At 36.8% G+C, this 19,377-nt stretch overlaps 1 protein-coding gene across 1 annotated transcript in view; it reads right to left on the bottom strand.

Annotated features, from left to right (window-relative positions):
- Window positions 1-19,377, bottom strand: part of celsr1b (cadherin EGF LAG seven-pass G-type receptor 1b) — a gene marked incomplete at its 5' end in the record, with an annotated part of 55,445 nt that overhangs the window by 8,675 nt on the left and 27,393 nt on the right. Inside the window, 19 exons of the mRNA XM_079809184.1 lie at window positions 35-235; window positions 326-452; window positions 574-741; window positions 2,445-2,655; window positions 2,938-3,078; window positions 3,164-3,347; window positions 3,759-3,968; window positions 4,102-4,196; window positions 4,665-4,766; window positions 5,291-5,474; window positions 6,826-6,946; window positions 8,426-8,567; window positions 10,096-10,270; window positions 10,358-10,471; window positions 11,608-11,793; window positions 11,933-12,099; window positions 13,614-13,739; window positions 14,035-14,198; window positions 16,735-16,892. Of these exons, the coding sequence (XP_079665310.1) occupies window positions 35-235; window positions 326-452; window positions 574-741; window positions 2,445-2,655; window positions 2,938-3,078; window positions 3,164-3,347; window positions 3,759-3,968; window positions 4,102-4,196; window positions 4,665-4,766; window positions 5,291-5,474; window positions 6,826-6,946; window positions 8,426-8,567; window positions 10,096-10,270; window positions 10,358-10,471; window positions 11,608-11,793; window positions 11,933-12,099; window positions 13,614-13,739; window positions 14,035-14,198; window positions 16,735-16,892 (2,976 nt within the window). The remainder of the gene's footprint in view (window positions 1-34; window positions 236-325; window positions 453-573; window positions 742-2,444; window positions 2,656-2,937; window positions 3,079-3,163; window positions 3,348-3,758; window positions 3,969-4,101; window positions 4,197-4,664; window positions 4,767-5,290; window positions 5,475-6,825; window positions 6,947-8,425; window positions 8,568-10,095; window positions 10,271-10,357; window positions 10,472-11,607; window positions 11,794-11,932; window positions 12,100-13,613; window positions 13,740-14,034; window positions 14,199-16,734; window positions 16,893-19,377) is intronic.

Here is a 19,377-nt window from a genome sequence, read left to right as displayed (position 1 = left end):
TATTATATATAATATAACTCTGCCTGGTGCTCACCGGACTGTCGGTCTGATTGATGCCAGTGAGGAAGATGAGCTCAGAGAGGAAGATGGCGGCCACCAGGTTCTTGTGGATGCTGTGTAGGTTGGAGCGCAGCTTGCGAAGAATGGCCAGCAGGAGGAAGGTGATGAGGAGGGCCACCAGAGAGGCGGACACTGTGGTGTAGGTCACCACTTTCAGAGGAAGAACATCACCATGCTAAGGTAAGATAACAGCATTCAAAAACGAGTTAGTTGGCTGTATACTAGCACGATTTCATATAAATCAAAATAGCTGTTTGTGTCCTACCTCTCGTTTGGACATGTCCATCAGGACAGCAAAACTGGTCACGTGGTTGCACTGGCAGCTGATGTGAGTCGAGTTCCTGAAGACCAGCTCACAGCCTTTAGAAGACCAGGCGCCTCCACCAGCAACCCTATCAAATAAGAGCAGGAAAGACACACAAAAATACAAAATTATGAAGTATTCTGCAATCACAGCATAAGCAGAGCTTTCCTAACATTTTGTATTAATTTATTCATTCATTAAGGACTCACGGGATGGAGTGGTTCCAGTAGACGCATACAGGTTTTGTCCTCTCTTGGGTCTCCAGGAGCCTGAAGTTCAGGGTGATGGGTCTTTGGAGGGGTGTGGGGAGGGCTTCTCCATCCCTATGGACCACCACACTCACTACAGGTGTGTTGATGACAGGACGAGTGGGCAGTCTGGGGATGTGTAGAGCACCAGATATATTTACAGCAAGAAATATATCAAATAAATTTGAGATGAACAATATCTTGATGCACACATTATATTGGTTCCATATTGGTTATCTACTTGCTTCATCTGCCAGTAAATGCCTCGCTCTAATAGCTCTGCCTGCGGCATGTTTTCAACACCTACATTCTTTTTTTCTTTTGCTACATTCATTGCGGGACATTTAATGAAAATGCAATCGCAAGTATCTTAACTGTGAGTGTAAATGTAATTAAGAAAAATACCATTTAAATTATAATTTTGCTACAATTTGAGCTTGAACATGTTAAACACATCTAATCATTTCTGTAATACATTTTCATTTCAATTTTGCAACTTATAAAGCGTTAAAATATATGTTTAAATTATATGTTAAAACTAGTGTAGGAAATAGCAAATGTAAGTTATATTATTCAATTTGAATTATCATTTTGCTCCAAATGTTGCACACATGGTATGGAAAATGTAAATTTAAATACTGAAATGCATTGCCATTTTGCATATTGCATTGCAAATGTAATATATTGCTACCCATATGCTTCCATATATGACAAATAAAAAAGTAAAAATTGTATATACTACTGTAAGAAATAATTATGAGATAAAAGGTTTATTAATTATGAAAAAAAATTATGACAAAAATATCAAAAAAATTTTTTCTTTCTGACTTGTCACAATTATGACTTTTTCTCTCACAATTATTACTTGTCATACTTATGATTTCTTATAATTTTGACTCACAATTTCAACTTTTTCTCTCATAATTTGAACCTTTTGTTTCATAATTAGGACTTGTCATAATTAGGATTTCTTATCTCATAATTTTGACTTTCTGTCACAATTTGGACATCTCACAATTAGGACTAAGTACAGTACATCATTTAAACGTTATATCTCATAATTATGGCCTTTTATGTTATAATTATGAATTTGGATTTCTTATCTCAAAATTTTGACTTTCGTCATTTTGACTTGTCTCACAATTATGACTTAATACAGTGCATAATTTCAACATTTTTCTCATAATTTTGACCTTTTGTGTCATAATTATGACTTGTCATAATTTGGATTTCTTATCTCATAATTTTGACTATCTGTCATTTTGACTTGTCTCACAATTATGAGACAATTTCAATTTTTAACTTAACTGTTTTATCTTAACCTTGATTTGTGTATCTTATGAATTAGTACAATACAAAACTAATACAACTTTTTATCTCTAAATTGTGACTATTTATGATATAATTAATTATTGTTTTTTTCCTATGTGGTGGAACACAGGCTTCCATACATATTTGATATTTAATTGTTAATGTTCATTTCCTTTTTTTTTCATTCAAATTACATTTACCATCTTTTAACACTCACTTAAAGGTAATCTTTAAAACACGAAGAATTTTATAACACTGAATATAATCTTTAGCAAATCTTAAAATGAAAATCCATTTTACATACTGTACATTATAATGTCTAATCTCACTAGTCGCATTTAAAATGATTGATTTAAGTTTTTAGTGTTTTATTTTTAATCTATTTAAACAAAAAGAGAATTTTAATATTGGCTAATTATCAGAATGAAAACAGTTATCAGCTAGCACATCAACAAGAATTGTTATATGATAGCATTGCATGTCCTGGTCAAGAAAAACCTGATGTTTGTATGAAGTTCTACCTAAGACTGCGGCGGTCCGGATCGTAACACTCCGGAAGGAGCCGACCCAGAGACCTGTAGATCATCACCATGACTACAGTGGGTGGATCGAGTTGTTCTGCATGACGTCTTTTCTTAATGGACGGTGTAAGATCAACAATATCTGATCCAACCTCGCTGATGAAAGACTCAGTTGGTGCAATCTGGGCTGGAGGCTCTGTTGTAAAAGCATCTATAGTGTAATACAACATAAGAAAGTTTAGATCATTTCCATGACTATCACTTATAACCATAGGCCTGGTTTCACAGACAGGGCTTAGATTAAGCCAGGATTAGGCCTTAGTTCAATTAGGGTATTTAAGTATCTTTTATAATACGTGCCTTCGAACGTATTTTAAGATGTGTCAGTGCAAGTTGCTTGCAGTCAAAACAGCTCAAACATGCATTTTCGTCTGGGACTAGATGTAAGCCCTGTCTGAGAAACTGGGGAATAAATACGTTTCGAAGTGAGAACCTTTGCTCTTTTTCGGCATGGAAATCAGGTTTGGGAACAGGACAGATGACTCCAGCTCTTTTGAGAACACCTCCTTAACCTCCTGAAAGCGAGGAAGCTTGTCTTGGTTTGCGGTGGAGTCCAGGTAATCTAAAGCAACAACTTGAATGTGTAGAAAAATGGTAAATATTAAAAATGTATCAAATTAAGCAGAGCAGAGATACAGGATCAAGAACGCAATACTAACTCATGTTGTCAGTGACGATGGTGAAGGGTCTCAGGTAGGTCTTCCTCACGTTCTGTACCAAAGTGTTGGCGTACTCCTCAAAATGGTGCAGCAGAAGTGCCGTCCCACCATCAGAGCGCTGTATCTTCTCCCAGTGCTCCTTGTTGACTGGGTCAAGAATGGCACTTCCAGCTTTAATAATGTTCTACCACAACAAACAAGAGTAATGTCCATTAATACTGGATAATAACCACCCTCCATGAATTAATAAAAATATAGACATACAATTCAAATATTCAATTTGAGTGGTTTTAAATGCCTTCTAACTAGTAAAAGCTGGTAATTTATGGTCATTAGATGGTCCAACCACCAATCTTGGTTAAAACATTTTGAGTAAGTCACTTTTGACCAGCAACAAATCAGTTACAATGTTCCAAAAACCATCTTGACCAACTTAAGCTATTAAGATCTGCTTCCAATAAAGTTATCTTTAAAAATTGAGCTTATAAATTAAGGACTCTGAGGTGCAGAACCCATTAGATTGAGCTAGAATTTGAAGACGCTGAAAGATACTGTGAAATTCTGGAAGTGTGTGTGAAGGCTTCGAGGTCTATACCTTGTGGAAATCGGTATCATGAGTGGCGGTGAGCTCAAAGCCCTGCTGCAGACTCTCATGCTCTAACACACTGGCCAGCAGATGGTAGGCAGTCCTCACATCATTTCCAAAGAGATTATCCGTGTGGTTGGTGGCGGTGTACAGCGCCCCCGCAAGGCTTCTTGATCTTTCTCCATCCATTCGAGAAGCATTAGCATGAAGATCCTCACTCTAAGTTACAAATGAAAGAGGAAACACTGGTCACTTCTAGGATTGTGGAAGCTGTCGTAGAATGTTTAATATTCCAGTCCATAATTTAGTACTACAATTCCAGCTTGAATTAACCGACAAAAGAGTCACAAACCTCTTTCTTTAGCTTTGAGAAGCTGAGGGAAGTGCAGTTGAAGAGCTCAGGTGGAAGCCAACCTTTATCATCGCTGCAATGTCGGATAGCTGTGCCTGTCAAACAACATATCAAAGATATATCGATAAATCGTTCAACAATAAATAAATAAAATTATGAAAATTCTTACATATACAACCAGTCAAAAGTTTGCAGACATCTTCTTCGTTATTGTAAATACTATTTTCCAAATTATAGTAAAATCATTCAAATTAATAAATAAATAACACAAATGAAAGTATGGGATTTATGTATCAACCAAAACTATCTATTTATTTTTTTATAGAAAATAATTAAAACATTTTAAATGAAATATATAATATATTTTTAACAAATATTTTACTTTTGTAATTTAACTTATAAACACAATTATATCTTAAATTATATACAGTAAATTATTTAAATATAACTGTAGTTCTCTACAAAAATCAAAAGTTTCAGATTCATTGAAGTGTGTCCAAACTTTTGATTGTTTATGTAACTTCTTGATTTAGTTAAGGACAGTATAAATAATCTAGACTCACCGCTGGATCCTTTGGGGCAGTTTGTGGCTGCAGGGCCACCAAACGTGGTATGGGGCCACCAGATACTGCCTTCAAACGCTTTAGGACAACCGTCATAAACCACTAGATAACAAAAAAATGTGAGTGTGAGTGTGAGAGAGAAAGGACAATATGGCAAAACAGATGCCATTTAGTGTCACTAACAAGGTTATGTGTTAATGATAAGGATTTTTAAAGGGATAGTTCACCCAAAATTGAAACACCCTTAAGGTGTTCCAAACCTGTATGAGTTTCTTTCTTCTGCTGAACACAAAAGAAGATATTTTTTCATATTCATATAGGTTTGGAACAACTTAAGGTTGAGTAAATGATGACAGAACTTTCATTTTTGGGTGAACTATCCCTTTAAGGTGCCACAAATGCCTATTATTTCTGCTCCAATAAATCCCACAGTCAGTACAGGACCAGGTACTTCATGCCGACTGCTTATGATTAGAGTGTATTACACTTACATTTCATCATACTGTGCATGCATATGTAAGCTAAAAGCGTAAACAGCTTTCATATTTATTCAATTATCCGTGACATTGTCAAGCATTTTGTAACCAGTTTTGACTACTACCCTGTTCAGGTGACAGCACACATACCCACACATCCCCCGACTGTCACCTCTGCGAAGGGGTTGTCACAGCGGTTGCACTGACGGCCCACCACACCCATCTTACAGGCACACTGGCCCGTTACAGGATCACATGTCCGCGAATGCGCTCCAAGGTGAAAACAATCGCACGGGTAGCAAGTGTCCCCACCAAGATGGCGAAAGTAATTGTCCTGAAACATTGAGGAGGAAAGTATCTTGTGAGCATGGACCTGAGATCAAAGTATAATAATGTACACTAAGATACTTTTTTTTTAAAAGAAGTTAATACTTTTATTCAGCAAGAATGTATTAAATTGATCAAAAGTGACATTAAAGACATTTAGAGAGTGTTCAAACTTGGCATGTTTGGTCCATTTAACCCCAGTGAGATTGCTCTGTTAGTGCGGTTTATTTGAATAAATGCCATCCGAACCCTGGAGCGCACCAAACAAGCGTTGGTGCATTGTTTTGGTCCGTGATGCATTTATATTTAATTTGATTTGCATAGTATGTTTAGAAGTGGACCGAGACCCATCTTTTCAGCGGTCTCGGTCCACTTCTAAACATACTATGCAAATCAAATTAAATATAAATGCATCACGGACCAAAACAATGCAAACAGGACCTGATGTCACAAGATGCGACCCTACAAAGGACAGAATGCCCAGTTTTTTCTCATCATAGCCGCAATGTTACCCATCACAGTTCGATACAGGCATCAGAACCGTGTCTCCGTGTCTCTCTCGCAGCAGATCTTTGTTTGTGTGTGTGACCAAGGGATTCCTGTCGCTGTTTTGACTCTTTCACACATTTCATAAGCTCTTCACGAGTTCTCATCTAGTCAAAATACCATGAAATTCAGGCTACACACATACAACGAGTGCATTTAGCCCAGCACACAGCATTGTTTTGGATGTTCGGCAATTCCCATCTCAAAATATACGTTATAAAAGCCAACCAATCAGGTTGTGAACATATCCCTATGTCTTTAGGTTCGGTTCTGTGTTAAAATGCCCATGTGAATGCTAAGCAGACCAAACAAACCAAGCAAACTGAACTGTGTGAACACACCGTTAAATGTTACAACAGATTTGTATTTCAAATAAATTCTGTTCTTTTGAACAAAAAAAATATTAAGCTGTTTTCAACATTGAAATGTTTCTTTTGTAGCAAATCAACATATTATAATGATTTCTGAAGAATCATGTGACAATGAAGACTGGAGTAATGATGCTGAAAATTCTGTTTTGCATCACAGGAATAAATTAAATGAGAAAATATAATAAAATTGAAAACAGCTATTTTAAATTGTAATAATATTTCACAGTATTACTGTTTTTACTGTATTATGCAGCCTTGGTGAGTATAAAACAAAAAATCTTACAGATTCCAAAATTTTGTACATAGTCTGCTTAATACAATAAAAGCCACATGGTCCAGTTTATATTCATATTGTTGTACAAAAACTAGAAGTCAGTGGTTTCCCTTCAGTTCCTGCGCATTATATTGAAAATCTGGAGCATGCGATCACTTGCAGCTTACCTTGCAGCTACACTCTCCTGTGGTTTTATTACAGTCCCTTTTGAAGCCTTTGCTGACATCGCAGTTACAGGGCCCACAGGTCGGGTATCCCCACCAGCCGTGGGCACAAGGTTGATCTCCTCTGTGTGTGTGCGCACATGTCAAAGTAAGAGTGAAAAAGAAGACAGAGAAAAATAAAATAATGCAATAGTGCAGTTTAAACTACAAACTATACCGAATGAGACTCAAAACAGCATAAATTGGGGATGAGACTGATTGGAAGAGTGGGGAAAAAAGAATTTGCTTTGAAATTGGACATGCAATTTCGCTGTAAAATCAAAGCAGTGGATTCTGACTGCGAGGCAAACACAAAATTGCTTGTGTGAAAGCAATACATCATTCTAAGCTCGCTTCCTTTGTGATCATTTAAAAGAGAATATTTTCATGGTTAAAGAAAGGAACAGAAACAAAATCATTTTGAACATATTTGATCCTATTATTTTAGTCTCTTTTCTCCTCTCAAGGAAATTCTTTTATCTATTTTTTTTTGTGTGGAGTTTTTAAGAATGATTAAGAATGTGTATAAAATGATGTGAAAATAATGATGCAGAGGGATAGAGGATATGACAATAAAAAGACTTTGATAAAAGAAAAAGTTAAAATTAACTTTTTCAAAACTCTGATTCTTAAAAAAAAAAAAGATTCTGCTAAAGAACAGTTTATCTTTAATGGATAAAAGACTCACCAGGTACTGGATTATTCCAGCAGTTGGAGTTTTACTTTACTTTAGTGCATTACAAATAAAAGCGTTACAGTGTGGGCGTCAAGGACATGTGGAATTACCAGAATTAAAGGAAAGACCAGATTTAAAGGATCATCATAACAATACCATCACAAATACTGACAGCATCTGCTATCACAGCTTTCGCCACTTATAAAACCTTGGCAGTTCATGAAACAGACCATCAGACAATAAAGCTGTTGTCAGTCAGCGTGTTAAAGCATGTACCGAGCTTTAACTAAAAGTCCACCGATTTTCTTAATCCTAACCAAATCTAAACATTAAAGGGATAGTTCACCCAAAATTAATGTTCTGCAATTATTTCCAAGCCTGCATGACATTCCTTTTTCTGCAGAACACAAACAAAGATATTTTAAACAATGTCCCAGTGTTTTTATTTTTTTTGTCCGTGCAATGAAAGTCAATGGGGTTCAATGTTGTTTTAAACCCCACTGACTTATATTGTATGGACAAAAACAGTTGAAACATTCTTCAAAATATCTTTTATATTCCACTTCCCACAGAAGAAAGAAAGTCATACAGGTTTGGAATAATATGAGGGTGAATAAATGATTATACAAATTTCATTTTTGGGTGAACCATACAGTATATTCAAATACTAACAGGACCCCTTTTTATCATCAATCAGACAAAATTGGTACATCTGATCATTTATAAAAGTACTAGCACACGTCTGCTTAATAACATGCATAATTTGAGACATCATTCATGTCCGACAAACAAGTTACATGCAATTTTTTAGGGTTAGGGATTTGTTTTGAGCCCTAAACCATAAGCAAGGAATGAATGAATGAACCAAAGAGAAGGAGAGATACTCACTTGTGCTCACAGTATTGGCCGTAGTAATTGTGTCCACACTCGCAGCTGTAGCCATGTTTGGTGCTGGGCCTACGAACACAGGAGGAAGTGTGTTCGCAGGGGTTCAATAGGCACGCATCCACACAGTCCCTGCCGAAGTGACCTGGGGAAAGGAAAAGAGAGAAAGACTGAGAAAATGGGTCTGTGTCAGATTCATAAAACTAGACACTCAAATCTTAACTTATATACACAAGGCTATAAAAGTCTAATTAAAAATGTACATGAATTTAGGAATATCTTATGTACACTATATTGCTAAAAGTATTGGGACAAATCCTTGAATTCAGGTGTTCCAATCACTTCCATGGATATAAAATCAAGCACTAGGCATGCAGACGCTTCTACAAACATTTGTGAAAGAATGGGTCGCTCTCAGGAGCTCAGTGAATTCAAGCATGGTACCGTGACAGGTTGCCACCTGTGCAATAAGTCCATTCGGGACGTTTGCTTACTACTAAATATTCTACGGTCAACTTTTAGTGGTATTATAACAAAGTGGAACAACAGCAACTCAGCCACGAAGTGGTAGGCCACGTAAAATCACAGAGCGGGGTCAGCGCATGTTGAGGTGCACAGTGCGAGTCAATAGCTACAAACTATAAACTACCAAACTTCGTGTGGCCTTCAGATTAGCTCAAGAACAGTGCGTAGAGAGCTTCATGGAATGGGTTTCCATGGCCGAGTAGCTGCATCCAAGCCTTACATCACCAAGTGCAATGCAAAGCGTCAGATGCAGTGGTGTAAAGCACGCCACGACTGGACTCTAGAGCTGTTCTCTGGAGTGACGAATCACGCTTCTCTGTCTGGCAATCCGATGGATGAGTCTGGGTTTGGCGGTTGTCAGGAGAACAGTACTTGCCTGACTGCATTGTGCCAAGTGTAAAGTTTGGTGGAGGGGGGATTATGGTGTGGGGGTTGTTTTTCAGGGGTTGGACTTGGCCCTTTAGTTCCAGTGAAAGGAACTCTTAATGCTTCAGCATACCAATACATTTTGGACAATTTCATGCTCCCAACTTGGGGATGGCCCCTTCCTGTTCCAACATGACTGCACACCAGTGCACAAAGCAAGGTCCATAAAGACATGGGTGAGCGAGTTTGGTGTGGAGGAACTTAAAGAATTTTTGACCATTCTTCTAGAAGCGCATTTGTGAGGTCTCTGCTCTAATTCATCCCAAAGGTGTTCTATCGGGTATGCACAGAGTCCTGACCTCAACCCGATAGAACAGCTTTGGGATGAATTAGAGCAGAGACTGCGAGCCAGGCCTTTTCGTCCAACATCAGTGGCTGACCTCACAAATGCGCTTCAAGAAGAATGGTCAAAAATTCCCATAAACACACTCCTAAACCTTGTGGAAAAACTTCCCAGGAGAGTTGAAGCTGTTTTAGCGGCAAAGAACGGGCCAACTCCATATTAAACCCTACGAATTAAGAATGGGATGTCATTAAAGTTCATGTGCATGTAAAGGCAGGCGTCCCAAAACTTTTGGCAAAATAGTGTATGTCTTCCTTTTGCTGTAATGATAAACTGAGAGAATTTAATTCCAAATTAAATGTGGTCTCAACCTTTCAGACCCGACTATATGACTACTCTAAAACATATTTTAGTCCCTTTGTAGCACTGTTGGTGTTACCTGGCTCACAGACACACGTGTGAGACGCCCAGTTGTCTCTGCAGTGGCTGTGTGTTGGACACAGGTTGGATAGACAGGCATCAGGTACGTTACATCCGTCTTTAGCCCGGACTCGTGTCGCATGTCGCATGTTAATGTTGGCACTGTTGGTGGAGGTCTCACCCATTCGCAGACCCTTTGAGATAACCACATATAATAACCATATAAATAAGACAATACACACCTTTAAACAATGTAAATGTGTCTTGTATGTGAGATTTACCTGCATGCAGCCAGTAAATCCTCCCTGCACAGTGCCGTCTTTCTTAAGCAGTCCACCGATAAACAAGTTCCTCAGTTTAAGCCCGGGCAGCTCATTACCGATCTCCACTGTCCTCTATACATCAAAACAATATCATACATATCTTAAACTCATGCAAACAGAGCTCCAACCACATGCCTTTATTGGTGTTTCTTCAACTAGAGACACTCATTTAAGGTGATTTGATTTCACACTTTTTTCCCTTTCTTATTTGTATTGTGAAGGTCACATTAAAAAACAATCCCATTCTTTCATCACTTACATTTGCAGCAAATGCATAGAAAATATATCATAAAAATATAATAACAAATAATAAAATACACAAAAGCATTTTTATTCAAACATAGTTCTTCATAGCATGAACTTCCTTTATATACACAAACTAAGAGTTGTGTGTGCAATATTTTCTATGCATGATTTTTTTTGTCATTTTGTTAGGGTGCATCATTTATAATAATTTGTCAAATTAATGTAAAGTGTGTGAAAATATTATATTATTGCTTGTATTTAGTATTTAATACAATTAAAAGTTGTTTTATTCCAAAATAATGTTTTTAGTGTCATTGAGATACTATTATAGTTTTTTGTATGTAGTTATTTAGTATTTTTATTATTATAATTTTTTTTCATTTTCATTTTAGTTATCATTTTAGTAATTTATATAGTTTTTTGTCATTTTTATTAGTTACTGTTAAAAAAAGTTGAAGTTATAATAGTACATCATGTGAATCTAAATGATAATGAGAAATGCTGCTTTGGAAATTAGATTAAATTAAAAATATATATATATTTTTGTATTGCATTTTATTTCAGTTAAGGTTGATTTTATTTCAAGTACCAAGTTTTTTTTTCATGGTTTTAGTTTTAGTTAAGTATAATAACCCTGTTCCAAAAAATTTTAAAAATATAATTACCATCACCACCTTTTCCACCACAGAAAGTGGTCAAACTAATTAAATAATTTAAGATTTGATGGACATGATTAGTGAATTACTCTTTAGAAACAAAAATGACAAAAATTCCCACACAATGCATGTATATCCAATGTTGAAGAATGGGAATAGACAAATTAAAAAAACTAGTGGGAGTATGAACAGTTTGAATTTAATTTATCTATGTCCACAGAGCACCATGTTCCCATAGTTGAATAAACATAATTTGTGTTTGAACCAGACTTAGGTGGTCTATAAATAAATATCGAGATAATATACCTGAAACATGCCATAATCCAAAGACACGAGAGCCATATATTTGATGTCTTTGCCATCTTTTCCACTCTTGAGCTCGACAAGCACATGGTGCCATTCACCGTTGTCTACGCAAACCTGAGGAAAATCTAAGAGGGCCACACGTCTAACACCCAGAAACACCTGGAACCGAAGGTGTCTGTTGCTCACCTGGAAAACAAAGTAAGAAGTTGAGAAACTTAAGACAAACAAGGATGAGAGCATTTATCTGATTTATCTGCTTTATTAAAACAGATATATCATGGGAAACAAGATTGAACATGGTGGATTACTGAAACACAATACTCACCATAAGATTAATCTTGGAAAACTCTCCTGCAGTGGCCTGTAGCAGAACGCCTGTGCTTTTTCGGGTGCGAAACATAAGACCCACGTACCAGGGAATGGCAATGGTAATATCGGTCTCGCTCCATGACACCAGAGCGTGGCCATCGAATTGCAGGGGGGCGGGCATAACTGCGGAAAGAAGAACATTAGACAACAGTTTAGATGACATCCAGACTAGACAAAGTTGTTTTATTAACTGAAATCTGTTCAATTAAACAAACACACACTTGGGGAAACGCTCAGACATTCCCTCCTGTCCTGAAGCACAAATAATAACTATCATTCAGGGAGGAATGTTTCCCAGTCATTCAGGAGATTTCTTAATCAGGAATGTGAAACGTTCTTTCATACCAGTTTCCTCAGGGCAAATATTTTACTTTCTCTATGTGAGGGCTGAACTTATGGAAATAAAAGTAGTATATCATAGACCCAACCCTGGGAGTGTGACAATAATATTAGTGATACTCATATTTGGGCCTTCTCTTCAGTTTTCCTCAATTGAGATTTTAGACCTACAGCGGGGAAGAAGATTTTCAGTGTCCTTTATGGAGTTTGAGAGCCCCTGATCTCTTTCATTGTGTGTTAAAGAGTCGCCTGGTTGTTCTTCAAAACATCTGCTTTCGTGTTCCACAGAAGAAAGAAAGTGATTCAGGTTTGGGGTGACATGAGGGATTTAGATCTACTTCCATTGGCGGTATTATGACTTTTATGTTCTTTTGAAGGCTCATTACATGGTGTGATCCCTCCATCCAATTGATAAGCAAAAATAAATAGAAAATGCGGGTTCAACCGGGTTTCCTTCCAAGAAATTAGGTCAAACTAAGCTCACTGAAAATGTTAAGCCATTTGCAACCCCATTCGCTTTCAAATATTCATTCGTTGTTAAGGGGGACTCTTTGTGATTATAATGCACTTACTCAAATGGGTTTACAATGTAAAAAACTTGAATGAATAGATGGAGAGAAGGATAGATGGACAGACAAATAGACAGAGAGACAGACTGATAGATAGATAGATATAGACAGACAGATAGATATAGATAGACAGACAGACAGACAGACAGACAGACAATAGATAGACAGACAGACAGACAGACAGACAGACAGACAGACAGACAGACAGACAGACAGACGATAGATAGATAGATAGATAGATAGATAGATAGATAGATAGATAGATAGATAGATAGATAGACAGATAGACAGATAGACAGAGAGATAGACAGACATAATAGATTGATAGATAGATAGATAGATAGATAGATAGATAGATAGATAGATAGATAGATAGATAGATAGATAGATAGATAGATAGATAGATAGATAGATAGATAGATAGATAGATAGATAGATAGATAGATAGATAGATAGATAGATAGATAGATAGATAGATAGATAGATAGATAGATAGATAGATAGATAGATAGATAGATAGATAGATAGATAGATAGATAGATAGATAGATAGATAGATAGATAGATAGGTATGAGTCACTGGATTTGTGTACACATTGGTATGTTATAAAGGCGAAGGGCAAATCCAGGCAAAAGATGGGAGGCGTGTCTGTGTGTTTGTGTCCATTAAGCAAAATCAAGTCTGAAGAATGATATATAGAAAAGACTAGTAAAGAGAGGATTATCTTACCATGTTCACAATTCTTTCCTCCATAGCCTAATGGGCAGTTACAGGTGTGGGTGTTCCATCTATTCACACATACGCCTCCATTGTGACAAACAATCTGGCTACAGAAGTCATGTTTTGCTGCACAACCTGAATAGAAAGGGAAAATGCACTTTAAATATTAAGGGTTGGAGTTTGACAACTTAATGGACCACTTTAGAAAAGCTAAAGAAAAACATTCTTTAAAAAAAAAGTGTTGTAAAAAAAATAAAAATAAAGAGGTCATATGCACTTTTTTTTGTCATTTTTCTAACGTTAAATTTTTGGAGAGTTGAGGAAGAAGTTTTGAGTTTGTTTTATAGTACTCTTAAATGTACAAAAAAAAAATCTAAGTACCGTAGATATGATTTGTCATGATATGAACCCTTGTTATATAGTTTCTAACCTGCTGAGGTGCCATTGTTGGCAATGAAGCCAGCCATGTCTATGGGCTTGCTGTCAACAGTCAGGTTCCTAATGCAACCCACAAAGTCTCGGTTCTGTATGGGAAAATCCTCAGGGAGGTTTGGAACTCCACCCAGGAGCAAAGGTCCGGTAAGATCCAGTGACCTGCACACAAACAGAAATATTCCTGAAACCAAGCATAGAAAAAACAGTCTCAAACATTCTCCATTATGGAATAATACAGTTGCATTAAAAATTAATTCATAAAAATTACAGGGATTATTCCAAACATTTGAAAATTTAATTATGTTTATGGGCGCTCAAACCTGAGATATAGACCTTCTCATTAGGCAAAAAATAGACGACAATGAGTTCAGTGGCTATTTTTTTTGCACTTTTTTTTTGTCCCCATCCTTTCAACCCTCATTCATCTAATTTTAAAGAAAACAAAAAGCCTTTTGGTTTGGATAAAAATATGGACAAGTTGATGACAGAATTTGCTTTTTTGGGTGAGCTATTGCTTCGGTATTGTTCACACAATATATATATATTAATTACATTTTATAATTTTTAAATAAGATTTGCCTTGGTTAAAGTATTTATCTGACAAATGTATTTGGCAAAAACGGCAAACAAGAAAAAGCATACATTTACTACAACATTATTAGTTATTAATATTTTGTTGGTTCTCTCTTGTTTTGCATGTGTTCTTTTTATGACAGTCTGGCCAAAAATTATGTTTCATTGCATTAACACAAGTAAAACAAGTGACTCCAAGCACAACTACAAAATATGCTTGGAAAATCTTTAACAAATGTTAATAATATTTGAATAAAGGGTGAATACGTTTCTCCTAGGCTGGACACCACTAATGTATGTATGTATATATATATATATATGTATATATATATATATATATATATATATATATATATATATATATATATATATATATATATATATATATATATATATATATATATATATATACACACACACAGGTTTTTGCAATATTCGACAGAAGCAAATTGCGTTTAATGCCCTTCATAGCCTTTTTTTCTTTTAAAATAGATATTTATCCAGTATTATATCACGTCAACATCTGGCAGCAATGATCATATCCATCTTAATCTATCAAGAAAGGCTATCAGATTATGGAAATAATCTTGTGTTTTCAAAGGAACAAAAAAAAAAAAAAAAGAACCAAAGTGCATAGCTAGGAGTGTGTTTACATGTTTTTTATTCAGAACATCATTTAGTTTTATTTGACTGTTTTTCTGTTTTATTGTCGCCAGATATGCTGTGGTTTTGCATTACAGCATCTGGGCTTCACATTGTAGTAGACTGTAGTGCATTTAATCTACAATTCATATTGTGACCCATAAATCCACATAGATCTGTAGGTTTATGGGTCAGCACTTACTGCAAGCATATGGTCTGACCCTAGCAGTTGCATTTCAGAGGCTTTACGGACCATATCTCCACTAATCTCCGATGGAGCTCCACCATCTCCTACTTCTCTGTTCTCCTCACAGAGAGACAATTAGCCTACAATGGCAAATCCCAGCCGCAGATAAGCCGGGAGTGTGTTTCCATTGTAGAGCCCATAAAACTTGTTTGACATGCGACAGAGTGCAGATTGATGGAGATTAGGGGGGAAAAAATGGAGTGTAACGGGAGAAGCAGAATGCTGTGTAATCTGCTATAATGATCAGCTATTCAACACCCGTCGGTGGTTAGCATGCCTTCGTGTACTCAAGTTCCTCTGTCCCGTCACACTCTCCCTTTCAGCACACAATATCATGCCCTGAGGACTTTAGATGGTGGAAACATGAATGAATGTGAGAGACAGAGGGAGTGTGAGAAGAAGGAGAGAAACAGGGAGAGCGCAACTTATAAGGGAGGGATCACAACAAACATGAAAACTCTACATGAAATCACAGTTCCTTAAAAACTCAATGTTTTGTGGCTTCTGCAACCCATTTCACTTCTGCAATGTCACATATTTCCAAAACAGCATGTTAAACAAGAATGTAGGTATTGGCCAGACTAGATTTTCTATTTCAAAAGAAAATACGCCAACCAAGAAAAGAAATTGCACTCGACATGTACTTAAAAAAAAAAAACAAAACAAATATTATTAGTATCAATAATAAAGTATTATTAGTATATATATAATATTTTTTTTCTTGATGAAAACCCTGAATACGCCACACTACGTAAGTATTGTGTAAGTTTCATGTTGATTTTAAGAAAATATTTATCTATGTTGTCAAAATGTGTCCAGGTGCAGCACTGAATGTATTTTTGATGGGCACAATGATCATTACTATCATTAGACTGCTGCTGTCAATAAAGCAATGTATGCCACAACTTTTTTTCTAAGAATTGTGTGATATAAAGTCACATTTGCAAGTTATAATGTCACAATTGCGAGATATAGCAATTCTGACTTTATTTATGCAAATGCGAGTTTGCAAGTCGCAATGACCTTTTTTGTTCCATGGTGGAAACAAGCTTCTATAGCAAAGTAGCATAACAATAATCTAAAAATAAAATAATATTATTAAAATAATTTAATAACATAATTAAAATTTTTTTTTTAATTTATTAAAATATTTTGATTCACTAAATATGCCACACTCTGGAAGTAAAATGGGTTGTAAAAGCAGTTTCATGTTTACTTTACGAAAACACTTACTTCTTTTGGCCTGTTTGGGTACCATGGGCCGCACAGCTGTAGTTCCCAATCTGTCCCCCGAAACGCAGAGCCATGGCCACATCACAGTCGTCAATGGCAACCACTGCAACCTTTTCCTCAGAGGGGCCATGAGGGATGCCAAGATGGCCTATATTGGGCTTGAATAAAAAAAAATTTGTCTTTAAATTTTAAGTTAAAATTCAATTGTCATACAAAGTTCATTTGTGGGACCCAACATTATTGAAATTCAAGAGATCACATATTATTTTATTGTAATGCCAGAAAAAAAAAACACTTCTAGAATGTCTAGAGTAATTATGTTAAATACACTCACCTAAAGGATTATTAGGAACACCATACTAATACTGTGTTTGACCCCCTTTCGCCTTCAGAACTGCCTTAATTCTACGTGGCATTGATTCACAAGGTGCTGAAAGCATTCTTTAGAAATGTTGGCCCATATTGATAGGATAGCATCTTGCAGTTGATGGAGATTTGTGGGATGCACATCCAGGGCACGAAGTTCCACCACACCCTAAAGATGCTCTATTGGGTTGAGATCTGGTGACTGTGGGGGCCATTTTAGTACAGTGAACTCATTGTCATGTTCAAGAAACTAATTTGAAATGATAAGAGGATGGGTACATGGTGGTCATAAAGGGATGGACATGGTCAGAAACAATGCTCAGGTAGGCCGTGGCATTTAAACAATGCCCAATTGGCACTAAGGGGCCTAAAGTGTGCCAAGAAAACATCCCCCACACCATTACACCACCACCACCAGCACCAGCCTGCACAGTGGTAACAAGGCATGATGGATCCATATTCTCATTCTGTTCACGCCAAATTCTGACTCTACCATCCAAATGTCTCAACAGAAATCGAGACTCATCAGACCAGGCAACATTTTTCCAGTCTTCAACTGTCCAATTTTGGTGAGCTCGTGCAAATTGTAGCCTCTTTTTCCTATTTGTAGTGGAATTGAGTGGTACCCGGTGGGGTCTTCTGCTGTTGTAGCCCATCCGCCTCAAGGTTGTGCGTGTTGTGGCTTCACAAATGCTTTGTTGCATACCTCAGTTGTAACGAGTGGTTATTTCAGTCAAAGTTGCTCTTCTATCAGCTTGAATCAGTCGGCCCATTCTCCTCTGACCTCTAGCATCAACAAGGCATTTTCGCCCACAGGACTGCTGCATACTGTATGTTTTTCCCTTTTCACACCTTTCTTTGTAAACCCTAGAAATGGTTGTGTGTGAAAATCCCAGTAACTGAGCAGATTGTGAAATACTCAGACCGGCCCGTCTGGCACCAACAATCATGCCAAGCTCAAAATTGCTTAAATCACCTTTCTTTCACATTCTGACATTCAGTTTGGAGTTCAGGAGATTGTCTTGACCAGGACCACACCCCTAAATGCATTGAAGCAACTGCCATGTGATTGGTTGATTAGATAATTGCATTAATGAGAAATTTAACAGGTGTTCCTAATAATCCTTTAGGTGAGTGTATATTTACAGTATTGCTATTTTTCATATTCATATTTAATGAATGGGGATCCCTCGCAAGTAAATCTGTAAATTAAAAACCCATCATCTGATGTAATGAAGATCACACGTCTCATTAAACATTTGTCTTAAATCTTTGTCTAAAATCCTGGAATAGAATTCCAAAGTTGGTGGATCTGAGCAACTTTTCCATTCACACCTTTGTGAATTTGCAGATAATAGGTCTTGTTTGTCTGTAATCTCTAACACACAGCATGCAATGATTGTTTACCCCTCAGTGACATTCTGGCCTTCTCAGCTCATCTAATTGGATTATGCCAACGAGATGCTGGCACAGACGAGATACCAGACAAAGAGAGTACATCAGCTCATGTAAAACCTCCCCAGAGACCCAAACGGTTTCCACAAAACAGCAAAAAATTGTACTATCATCTGGCAACACCCTTCCCCCATGCAGGAGTTTTTTTTTTTGACATTTTCTCAGCTCATTAAAATTGATTTTGTGGTGCGTATGATGTGCTGAGCTGATCTTTGATGTCTGCCCTATGGTGTTAAAAAATGTCCAAGCGACATTTGGTGTGATATGAACATCACTCGCTCCTGAAGACAGTTCATTAGAGCGCTGCGTTTCACCATTCAAGCTGTCTCTCTAGTTATCTGTGTAGCTGATGAAAGAGAGCAAAAACAGAGTAACATTTCTAAAGTATTTGTCTATGTAACCAGAACAACAACGATGATAAATTTGCTACAAATTATTGGACTGGTAAACTGGTCAACAAGGAAATCCGTCAATGGGAGAATTCCTACGCTGTGACGCAAGTGTCATGGAATAAATCCAACTGTTCATTGCCTAAAGCTGACTGCTCAGTCAACAGCTCTCAATTAGCTTTAGAAACGGTGTGAAAACCTGCTGAAAAAAACAGTTTGAGACACCTTTAACAGACCGAATACCATTCACATATCATGTTTCTACTGCTATTGAAGTGGACGTACGTCTCTATTACAGTTTTTATCAGGTGCACGCCAATCTGTAAGAAAAAAAACATGACGAAAAGAAAACTGATTCAGGATCAGAGTGTCGACGACCCTTAGGTAGTCACCGCAGCTCAACCGTCTGCCACTCATAATAAGGATCCGCTTC

This window comes from Gobio gobio, assembly GCF_949357685.1.
Source record: "Gobio gobio genome assembly, chromosome: 25".
Taxonomy (NCBI): Eukaryota; Metazoa; Chordata; class Actinopteri; order Cypriniformes; family Gobionidae; genus Gobio; species Gobio gobio.
Note: the sequence above shows the minus strand (reverse complement) of the source record. Positions and strands in the feature narration are given on the sequence as shown.